The sequence below is a fragment of the Zingiber officinale genome, chromosome 7B (genome assembly GCF_018446385.1).
Source record: "Zingiber officinale cultivar Zhangliang chromosome 7B, Zo_v1.1, whole genome shotgun sequence".
Taxonomy (NCBI): domain Eukaryota; kingdom Viridiplantae; phylum Streptophyta; class Magnoliopsida; order Zingiberales; family Zingiberaceae; genus Zingiber; species Zingiber officinale.
In genome coordinates, this window is record NC_055999.1 from 117,794,098 (window position 1) to 117,805,294 (window position 11,197).

An 11,197-nucleotide genomic window follows, 5' to 3' on the forward strand; every position below is an offset into this window, starting at 1 on the left:
ACTGAGTTGATAAACAAAGATGGTAAGTGTGAAGCTCAGATCAGATCATGCAGGAAAGGAAATCCTAGGGCTTCAACCGACTAAACAAGGTTAAGTTGACCGAAAACCCGAATTTCCCAGGATTGATCAAATCAGATCGGAGCAAGCAAGTAAGAGAGTGGAGATCAATCGCCTTATAGAGGTTCAGTTGACTGATAGAGATCACTCAATTGAACGATTTCTAGTCGACCGAACCATGCCTATTAAAGAAGCTTTGAGATCCGAGGCTCAGCTGCTACTACACTGAGAGGCTCTTTGACAACTTACGCTACAATTTCACCTCTAGTTGTCGGTATAATCTTTCATTTTACTTGCATTTGCATTCAATGAGGCTAGTAGTATGCTACAATCTTCCTCATTCTTGTATGAGTTTTTCTCTTTCTCCAAAAGTTTTTGGAGAGGAGAACTATAGTGGATTTTTCATTGTAAAGCGATCAAGGATCGTATGCTTTAGAATAGTTGTCGCTGCACTACAAACCAAGTAAAAATAACTCGTGTCCAATGCTTTTGTATTTCTGCATATCTTTATCAATTCCGTTGCTACTACACCGAGAGGTACTCTCCAACAACCTATGCTACCATTTCAACTCTAGTTGTCGGTATAATATTTCATTTACTTGCATTTACATTCAAGGGGACTAGTAGCGTGTTACTATCTTCCTCATTCTTGTACGAGTTTTGCTCTTTCTCCAAAAATTTTTTGAGGGGAGAACTTTAGTAGATTTCCAATCGTAAAATGATCAAGGATCGCGAGTTTCAGAGTAGTGCTTTTTCTGCATGTCTTTATTAATTCCACTACTATTTTGATTTGATTTGATTTGATTTACTAAAAGAAAAGAGTTTTTAACAAATGAGATTTACCCTCCTCTCTCGTCTATTTCGATCCAACAATATAGTATCCGAAGTATTTATATTGTTTGATTCCTAGTGACGACACATACAAGGGCATTTTCTTTTAATGGGATGGTAAATCTGAGACTTTCAGTTGTCGAATCTCCCGGTGTGAGTATTTTTAAATTTATCTTGATTCCATAAAAACTTTATATGAGAATGGATCGGTTATGTTCAAGATTAGTCTGGGTTAGATATCTAATACTAGCTAAAAAACAAAAATCATTGAGGTGACAAATATTGTTATCGACTACTTGCTACACGATTGGCTCTACTAAGTCCAACTGAAGCAATGAAAACTGAGAGAGACTGATGTATGCATTCATTTAATCAGAAATTAAATTAAGTTGTTTGGTGGGACTACTGCTCATCATCAGCTCCCCTACTTAATCTTATCACTTCATGAAATGGATCAGGCATTAAATGATATTGCTTTAAAGAATTTTTCATCGACCATCAAAATAAATTTAAAAAATATATATAAATCTTAACGGACAACCTAACATCACGGATGATTTAAACACCACAAACATATGAATGAAATGCGTCAAGTGAAAATTGAACCAACGTTACTTATCCCTTACCATCCTGTCGTGTCCCGTGGGGCTAAATTGCTCTCATTCTTGTTGCATGGATGGATTAGTGTCGGCACTTTGACCAGTTAATCAGGATAATTAATAATCACGCTAATGAAGCAAAAGGAGTGCCGACACTGGCCACTGGTTGATGGTGGGTTTCTTTAAGGTGGGGGCAACGGCAAGACTCGATGAACATCTTAATTAACTTAAGTTTAGAGCTTCAATTAGGCATTGTCTGTTGATTTGATAAATCAATAGATGGATGCATGGAATCATTTTTTTTTTTATCGCTACCGATCTACGTCAAGCAATATTTAATGGACTTAAGTAAATGAACCTAGTCGAGTCGAGTTGAGTCGAGATTATGTGTATTCAATTTTATTATTTAAATTAAACTTATTCAAACTTATCTAACTTGTTGCTTGAACTGAACTCAAACTTCCGTGTTGGCCCTGGGACGGATTGGCGGGGACGTTGGGGACGAGCGTATTTATCTTTTGCCACCATTGAACCGAACTCAAACTTATTTAAACTTATTCTCAAATCTTATCTAACTTGTCTGTTGATTTGATAAATCCATTTATGGATGGACCGAATGGTTTTTTTTTTATTGCTATTGATGTACATCATCCAATATTTAATGGACTTAAGTAAAGTTATACCCTAAACCCTAAGAACTAGATCCTAATATCGGTTGGTAAATTTTTATAGGATCGAATTGATTATTTTTAAAATTCATCATCGTAAATTTGATATCTAATATCAATTAAATATATATATATATATATATAAAAACCGAGTCAAATCAAATTTAATTTTTATTTTATTTATCAATCTAGTTCAAACTTGTCATATTGGTCTGTTCGAGTTTTTAATTGAACTATTTTTGTATTTTAACATATTCTAAATATTAAATTCAAAATATATATATATATATATATATATATATATATATATATATATATATATTATTTTTTATAATTAAATTTTATATAAGTTAATAAATATGTTTATTCAGGAGAATATTATTGAATCGTGCTCACTAGTTGAATGAATATAAATAAATTTTATCCCATTGAACATCAAATTTACTGATAGAAGTATATTCGATTTGAACAAAACAATTTTTTTTTAAAAAAAAAGGCATTATTTTCAAGTAAGAGTAATAGAAAACAACTATATCATACATACATGATTATAATGGTAGAAGAGGAATCTTTAGATGGTAAATTTATGTTGATGCAGCGATATAGGGAGGTCCATCTGACACGAGATCAATTATCAAGGTGGAGATCAAAGTTAAGATGGTCAACGCTAGGGTGTCAAAGGGTCGAACGGAGGGCGTGACGACCGATCGGGACAATCAGTACCCGAACGACGGGAGACATGTTCGAGCAGATCACCCGTCCAAGTCGGAATAATATGATAAGATAATCAGACGCTCAGTGCATAACAGCAAGACACTGAAGAGATCGAAGAGCTTGTCTGATCGGAAGGGACAAGCCACTACAACCAGTCACCGCAAGGAGAGCGACTAATGTCGACAAAGCTGAGGGATCCCGACCAAGTGGCCACCCCGCTCGACCGTTGGTCCCGACCAAGCGGCCACCTCGCTCAGTCGTTGGTCCCGGCCGAACGGCCACCTCGCTCGGCCAAGCAACGAGACTACTGTCGTATCTCTCGATATCCTTTTGGGAGATAGTGTCGCTGACACCAGTCATGGACAACAGACGGATCGTACGACGGAAGTTTCTACTGTCTCATCAAGGATATGCATGCCCTGTTAAGGAATGATGTCATGAGCACTTTCCTGACAAGTCCTTTCAAAAGACATATTGGAGAACGTGTGCATGTCTCGAGAAGCTTGCACGTCGCCCACCAGGATTAGCTCTATATAAAGGGGGTCCAAGTATCGACGGAGGTACGCGTTATTCACTATTTGCGGTAGCGTTACTGTTGCTCCACTTTTTTCCACTATTTGGGTGACTGACTTGAGCGTCGGAAGGCTAGCTCCGGGGACCCCTTCCCTAACTCAGTACTAACATTACTTGTTTTACAGAGTGGAGCAAAGTCTATAACCGATCAGTGAAGCCATCACATCTCTAATTTTCTACCTTTCTATTTTCAGACAGGATCATACGTCATAAACAGATTATTAATGTCCTCTTCATTTACAACCTCATATATCCTTGAAGGAGGATCGATCATAGGTCGGTCTAGTTTAGGCCACGAGGTCTTCTAAACAAAATCCATAGACAAGAATCCTAAACATGTGACTTAAAGTGACCCTACAAACTAGCTAGGGTTTCACAGTATCCCAATTGGCCATTAAAGAACTACTAATCCTTTATTGAATATATATATTTATGCACCATTCTTATCACTTCTTCATAAGAACAAAGAGCTTTTGATAATTGCAAAACGTATAGGTCCACCTAATGAAATTTTAAAATGGCCTTAAAGTCAAATTCATGAGTTGGAAATCTCTTATCCTTGTATTTTGTTTGCAATCATAAATCCATACACTAATTTTATAGTAGAAGAGTTTCATCTAAATTCGATCCAATCGAATCCCTATCAATTACTAACAAAAACTTGAATACAACTAGCAAAGACGGATCTTACTTAGAACTGTCTTGGACTCTATCCCATCTAATTTCTAACCCTAATTATAACAACAATAAGAGCATCCATATCAATTTCACTAAACATAGAATTTATATTAAATTTTAGATTTTACGTAAAACAAAATTTTTACATCAGCTATCCATTCTCTAAATTTAGAAGTGGATGATTTATCTTAAATTTTAAAGATATTTATAAAAAAACTGATGTGAATACTCTACCAGCTAAATTTTTATTTCACTAAGTGAAATCAACTATAGAAATTTCTTCTATTACATTAGACTCGTTACGCCAACCAAACCCTTTTCAAAAATAATTTATTCTCTATGTGTTCCTACCATTTGGTGCACCTTAAGTACTAATCCTCCGCCATGAGAGAGCATCCAAGCTTTTCTCAACAAACACAATTCCACTCTCCTTTAGAGGAAATGGGAAGGCATTCTTGCTCCAACAAGAAGCTAAAGAAGGGCTTGTGGTCTCCGGAGGAAGACGAGAAGCTTTACACTCATGTCATCACTCATGGAGTGGGCCGTTGGAGCTTTGTGCCGAAACTAGCAGGCATTGCTTGTATATTTCTTCACGAATATTTCGACGCACCGATCGGTTCAGCGCTTTGCTTTTGTGATTGTCGCAGGACTCCAGCGCTGCGGAAAGAGTTGCAGGCTCAGGTGGATCAACTACCTCAGGCCTGATCTCAAAAGAGGCAAATTTTCGCCGCAAGAGGAGGACTTAGTCATAAGCCTACAACAAGTTCTCGGAAACAGGTAACCACGCCAAATTGTCCCAAATTTGAATCCTTTTTAACACGGTGATTGTGCTCGGCATTGAACAGGTGGTCACGGATTGCAGCTCAGTTGTCGGGACGGACCGACAACGAGATCAAGAATCTGTGGAACTCAAGCCTCAAGAAGAGGATCGAAACAAGCACCCAGAACCTGGCACGCGGCCATGCGAAAGCACAACACGAGTCAAATGCAGATGCTGCTCTTGGGCCAGTCCTCGACCCTCTCCTGCTGATTGACACCCAGAACTGTAATTGGGACTCTGTGGATTTGCCGAAGAACAGCAGCGAGAACTTGTCGATTCGGAACGAATGCTTGGGCAGTTCGGGGTTTGGTGAATGCAGTAGCTTCTTGGATGGTTCAGGAAACAACAGTGGTTGGGATGTGCTTGGTGATGAGGCCCTGGCCTGGGCCATTGACAGTGAGGTGGAAGCACAGTTTTGGTGCTGGTTAGAAGGAAAATCTCGGTAAAAAATAATTAAAAGGATGAATTGTTTTTTTAACAAAAAAGTTCAAATAATTTTTCATCCTGAAATACCTTTATTAATAAACCGATTCAACTCAATTAAAATCATTTCAATACGCTCAAAATGATCATAATATTCAAAATATTGTAAGAGTTAATTTTGATTGTAACCGAGTCAACGGATAACTGGCTCGTTGAGCCAATTACAGATCCGAGCGAGGGTCATGTCTATTTATAATTATCCAACCTCATGATGGATGTTTTACTCATCATGAATCGTATACAAGTTCTGCAAAACTATAGGAACTCAACAAATCTGTGTACGGGATTTAATTAACATCGAAATTTAATAACAATAACTAAAAACAAATAATAAAGATAATGAACCTAAATGCAACAACGGATTTGCCATGGTCTCAACGTCGTCTAATAAATCCAATGATGAGCGGCCAATGATCTTTGCTCCACAACCCACGTCGATCGAAACAGAAAGAGTACTGAAATTTGCACTACGCGATCAATGAATGAAGGGAAGAGTGAAGTTTAAATCCCAGTTTAACTGAAGAATTCTCATGAAAAACACCATTAAGTTAAATTATAATTTGCTTTCGGAGGAAGATGGACGGCTAATGATCTTTTAAAGAATTTGTTGACAATTTAAGTCGAACCAAATGGTAACCGCAAAGAGCAATCAGTCGATTGATCAAGCACATACATCTAAAATAGTGCGAAAAAAGCACAGATCTTCCATCATATTGAGAAGAAACATACAATTTAAAAAAATATTTATATATATAGATATATATATATAACTCGACGGGAGTTATATTAGTGTATGTCGATAAGAAGAAGAAGAAGCAGCTCCACCTTGGTTTACAAGAGAGTATCTCGTGTACCCGTTAGACTTATCAACAATGTAAGTTTGTTAACTTATGGGGCAACTTATCGGCCACTTGATTCGTCATCTCACTTGATTCCTCCTGAATGAATGTCATGTAAGTGTTATTTTTAAGATAAAGAGCTTTGATAAACTTACTTGAGAGAGACTTACTTCATTATCCTTCTCTAAGCCGACTACAAAACACCGGGAAGCCCCAATGCTTTCGCTCTTCAGCAAGCTACGAACGCCGACTAATGATCTGCTTGCATCAGGATGATTTGACCTCTCACCGTTTCGTTCAGTGGTGATTTGGCCGACATATTCAACACTTTGTTCTTCATATTTATTCTCAATATCGAAAGCCTCAAGTTTATGCATACTAGTCTTCTCCCTACATAACATAATGAGTGCTTAGACTATAAAAGAAACAATCATATAGTTGTAGGAAGAACTACTAAGCCGATACAAATCGATCATCATTTTAATTTCAAGATAAAACTAGGATGATCTAGTGAAAATCCCCTAATACGCGAATTGAATTCAACTAAATGAAGCCATCTCCTGAAACTAAATGTTAACTCGTAGATTATTGTGAAGGATGCCAATATACCTCGGTAAGGAAGCATTTGGTCGCAGTTCAGGGGTGCGTCTACCATCTTTACTGTTATTGTGGTCTTCAAAATGGGCAAATTGGCGCTTAAAGCGATCCACTCCACTGAAGGAAAACAAGAGATTTAGATGAAATGGAGATTGATAGGAAACGAGCATAAAAAATGTAAAGGAACTTAAAATGACCTCGGGTACATAAAGTTAGTCTGATCTCCGCCGCATAGATACTCCTGTAACATTTGAGGATGATACTCCAAAATCTGCTTGACGATGTATAATCTATTGTTATTAGAGCAATAGTTGTAAGGACACAAACAAGCAATATGTTTGGTGTTATACCTCTCGATAGATTAGCTCCCGCACATCGTCTTTTGTCAATTTCCTCCTTTCAAACTCGAACTCAAGTTTTGATATAGGTTGTGTTGAAGGCTCAAGTTCGATATTTGCTAGGCCTCGAAAATAAGGATCAGCAAGTGCCTGAATGGACAAGAGAAAGAATATATAAATGTTCAATTCACACAGTTAGGAAATTATTCATTTCATCTTTATTTGGAAGAGAATTCACCAAGGTAAATACGAACTGAGTTAACTGAATATATCTTACCTCTTCAGCAGTAGGCCGATCTTTAGGATCAAATGATAGAAGGCGTTCAAGTAAACGCAAAGCCGAACGATCCACTCCCGGAAACTTTTTCTGAAAAGGGACCGGTTGTTTCTTTCGCATACTGCTTAAGTACCTTTTAGCTTTCTCATTTCGAATCTGCATATCAGATAACAATGCTAATGAAAGACGATTGATCTTTATGTTGCATTGCAGTAGTCATTCATGATATAAATTATAACTACTGAGAAGAACGCACTTAGGATTTTTGTGGGTCGAGATATGATCATTGCTAAAAGACTACACTGATGATGCATCACACTGTTTCGAAGTTTAGATTCATACAATCTTAATTTCGGTTAAAATAACATAACCATATAAGTTCTTGTTTTTGTTACTTTGTTAGTCATGTATCAAGGTCACTAAGCTAACCGTCAAGGGTATCATCAAACGATTTGCACCATAGCAGCTTACAATTGTTGCATAATAATCAAAGGCGAGGTTACTCGAACAGAGGTGAATGAAGACCGAACCTTAGAAATAGATTCAGCTGAAGGTGTGCCAAGGAAATCAGTCATAATATCCAACTGGTGCACCACATTCTTGCCGGGGAACAGAGGTCTCCCTGTCAGCATTTCGGCAAATATGCATCCTATGCTCCAAATATCGATAGCAGGCGTGTACTGAAACCATGAAATTTGTAGTTTACAATCAGTAGACACAGTTCATTTCGATCAAATAAGGATAAGGGAACAATTTCGAAGTTAAAGCCATCAGTAGATTTGAAGTATCTTGGGTATTGGCACGGTGTGGTCTGATAAAAATTGACTATCTAATTGCTAAAATCTTTTTTTTTTCAGAAATAAATAAACTAAGTAGAAGGGGATTAAAGGTCTGAAACATTATAATCTTACCATATGTTGAAGCATGTGAGTGTAGGTAAATGGCAAAATTGTATAGTTTGGATTGAGAGCCAAAACTCAAAGACATCATAAGTGAACCCCACCAAACTATTGCGACAATGAAGCTAACAATCATCATAAGTGTATATTTGTGTCCTTATTAGTTAAATACCACAACGAGTCACCAAAGGAAGAACACATCGACACTAGGCGAGCCATGTTCATCAACAAAGATCTTACTTTGGAGAAAAATGAGCCACATAATTCAGGAGCACGATACCACCTTGTTGCTACATAGTCCTACAGGGAAAAGAAACCCAGTTAGCAACATCAAATTAAGCCATTATTGACCTCATTACAATAACAACAATAGGGTTGTAGGCGAACCAAACGTTCAAATACACAAGGTTAATTAAATAAACAAGCTTGAACAACTTATTAAACTAAATGGACGAGCTTGAACGCATGTGTTCAACTTGTTAACGTTAATGAACAAAGATGAACAATACACATGAGCAATGTTTGTGAGTTATATTTATCAACAAAGATCAATTCAAACTTGTAAATAGACAAGCAAACTCTCAAAACAAAAAAACAAGCTTTTAATATCAAGCTCACTAATTAACCAAATAAGCTTTAAAAAGTAAAGTTTTAAACAATCAAACAAACTCAAATTGAGAGCTTGACAACATCTAAACAAACCAAGCTCAAGCTCATTAAAAAGAAACTTAGCCAAGCTTGAGCAACCATTTTAACGGGTTGGTTCATTTTAGGTTAGACTTGACCTGACCTAGCTACCTTATCAAATAAGATTGAACAAAACAAAACTTGCCTCGTTCATAGTCCTTAACCCTGAACGACAGCAACAATAACTAAGCCTTTATCCTACTAAATGGAGTAAGTTATATGGATTCTCCTACACTATTGGGTTCGATCCCCTACTATACCTTCGTGTATTATTGACTTCATTATGGCACAAAATCCTTAATCATAGGAAGAGTGAATGTGCATACTGTCCAAAATATGGCAGTTGGAGCATCATTGAAAGCTACTCTGGCGAGGCCAAAATCACAGATTTTCAGCTTGCAGTCTGCATTGGCCAGGATGTTCTTGGGCTTCAAATCTCTATGAAAAACGTTGGCTGCCCTCCAAGAAAACAAGAAAATCTGGTGATTGTAGTGTCAAATTGCATTGCCAGTAGAAGATGATGAGGTTTCGACCTGCGTGGATGTACTTGAGCGATCGAAGAAGCTGGTACAGGAAGAAGCGATGGTGCTCGGGAGTGAGGTCGTCGTTTGCCTTGATGACCTGATGGAGGTCGGATTCCATCAACTCGAACACAACGTAGATGTCCTTGAACTCCCTTCTCGACGGCGGAAGCATTATGTGCTTGATTTGCACGATGTCCGGGTGGCGCAGCAGCCTCAGGAGCTTGATTTCCCGCAGGATGCGAGTGGCGTCGGAGACGTGCTCGAAGACGTCATTGATCTTCTTGATCGCCACCTTCTCTCCGGTGAGGGAGTCGTCCGCGGCGCCCACGACCCCATAGCTGCCCTTTCCGACGACCTCCTGCACGTTGTACCTGCTCGCTTCGCCGTACTCCGTGAAGAAGTCGAGTTCCTGCGACGCCCGAATGGAGGAGCATCAAGATTACAACTTTAACACTTGCAGACGAAATTTAGAGAGCTCGAGAAATTAAAAAACCTTCTTTTGCTGTTGCATGGCGTTCTCCACTGCCCTTGGAACAGTTCTTCCTCCTCTTCTTCTTTCTTTTTTTTTTTTCTTTCTCGTTGTGTGTTTCTGATCGCTCTGTTTGATTAAGGCAGCAATGGATGGGCGGGAGCGGGGGCGGTGTGGGAAGAAGCGACGGAGGCCATCCACGAGGCGGCGTCTCCAGGGAAAAGGGCGATGGTTGCGGAAGAGCGAGTGAATATGAAATCCCTGATCATCCTCTACAATCGTTGTAGAGTGGATTATTTAATTTTTTTTTAGCTATGATATTCATTTAGAATTTTCATCTAGAATTTTCCCATCATTTATGTATCTATCCTTATGAATTTTCTAGATGAAAATTCTAGATGAATATCATTTCTCTTTTTTTTAGCCGAGCTCACTTTTAAATTCTGCATTATTACTCGTGGTGCTGGATCCTGTGACTCGCCTGTGTTTTCTAAATTTATTAATAAAATTTTTTCGTAAAATTGGATCGTCCAACTCCAAATTGGATGAAGGATAGAAATACCATGACACGTGAACTTTTTTTTAAAAAAACTGAGCACCTTTTTGAAATTTTTTTATAAAAAAAATATCTCATCAATTCGTATAGCTATAAGTATTTCAGGTTAATTTTGATATAATCAATTAAGTTAAGTTATGTCATATTTATTTTTTTATACCTTGTGCTAAGTGTACAGAATATCTATAAGTATTTCAGGTTAATTTTGATATAATCAATTAAGTTAAGTTATGTCATATTTATTTTTTTATACCTTGTGCTAAGTGTACAGAATATCTATAAGTATTTCAGGTTAATTTTGATATAATCAATTAAGTTAAGTTATGTCATATTTATTTTTTTATACCTTGTGCTAAGTGTACAGAAATTTAGGAATATAAGAAGTCGAGTAAAAAATATAACAGACGAGAAGGATTACATGGGGAGTCCACGGGTGCAATGCATTCGAAGGACCAGAAGTTGCGGAAGAGTACATTGGTAGAGCGAAAAGGATGCTCTTGCGGTAGTTCGAGTGACAGGAAGCTAGGAAGGAAGCATGCTCGAGGAAAAGATCTGAATTGGATTCAGATAAACTCGACTCTGGATTGT

General features: G+C 37.7%; 2 protein-coding genes across 2 annotated transcripts; one reads left to right on the top strand and one right to left on the bottom strand.

The window, feature by feature from the left end:
- Positions 1 to 4,475: 4,475 nt before the first annotated feature.
- LOC122007155 (myb-related protein Hv33-like) lies at positions 4,476 to 5,421 on the top strand. The gene is made up of 3 exons (XM_042562958.1): positions 4,476 to 4,691; positions 4,768 to 4,897; positions 4,966 to 5,421. The coding sequence occupies exons 1-3, from the start codon at positions 4,505 to 4,507 to the stop codon at positions 5,384 to 5,386; spliced, it is 738 nt and encodes a 245-aa protein (XP_042418892.1). The 5' UTR covers positions 4,476 to 4,504; the 3' UTR covers positions 5,387 to 5,421.
- Positions 5,422 to 6,055: 634 nt separating this feature from the next.
- On the bottom strand, positions 6,056 to 10,320 carry LOC122007154 (mitogen-activated protein kinase 17-like). Its single transcript, XM_042562957.1, has 11 exons — positions 10,078 to 10,320; positions 9,594 to 9,993; positions 9,387 to 9,514; positions 8,614 to 8,673; positions 8,005 to 8,154; positions 7,475 to 7,630; positions 7,210 to 7,347; positions 7,057 to 7,130; positions 6,872 to 6,976; positions 6,433 to 6,652; positions 6,056 to 6,361 (listed from the first exon to the last, which is right to left on the bottom strand). The coding sequence occupies exons 1-11, from the start codon at positions 10,093 to 10,095 to the stop codon at positions 6,290 to 6,292; spliced, it is 1,521 nt and encodes a 506-aa protein (XP_042418891.1). The 5' UTR covers positions 10,096 to 10,320; the 3' UTR covers positions 6,056 to 6,289.
- Positions 10,321 to 11,197: the final 877 nt, after the last annotated feature.

What these genes read in the sequence shown, in the direction of transcription:
- LOC122007155 (XM_042562958.1), top strand. Translation starts at nt 4,505, where the DNA reads ATGAGAGAGCATCCAAGCTTTTCTCAACAAACACAATTCCACTCTCCT. An exon ending in CTTTGTGCCGAAACTAGCAG is followed by an intron (nt 4,692 to 4,767) that starts GCATTGCTTGTA and finishes TGATTGTCGCAG; the next exon opens with GACTCCAGCGCTGCGGAAAG. An exon ending in CAACAAGTTCTCGGAAACAG is followed by an intron (nt 4,898 to 4,965) that starts GTAACCACGCCA and finishes GGCATTGAACAG; the next exon opens with GTGGTCACGGATTGCAGCTC.
- LOC122007154 (XM_042562957.1), bottom strand. An exon ending in GTGGCTCATTTTTCTCCAAA is followed by an intron (nt 8,155 to 8,613) that starts GTAAGATCTTTG and finishes TCATGGTTTCAG; the next exon opens with TACACGCCTGCTATCGATAT. An exon ending in CAGCTGAATCTATTTCTAAG is followed by an intron (nt 7,631 to 8,004) that starts GTTCGGTCTTCA and finishes TCTGATATGCAG; the next exon opens with ATTCGAAATGAGAAAGCTAA.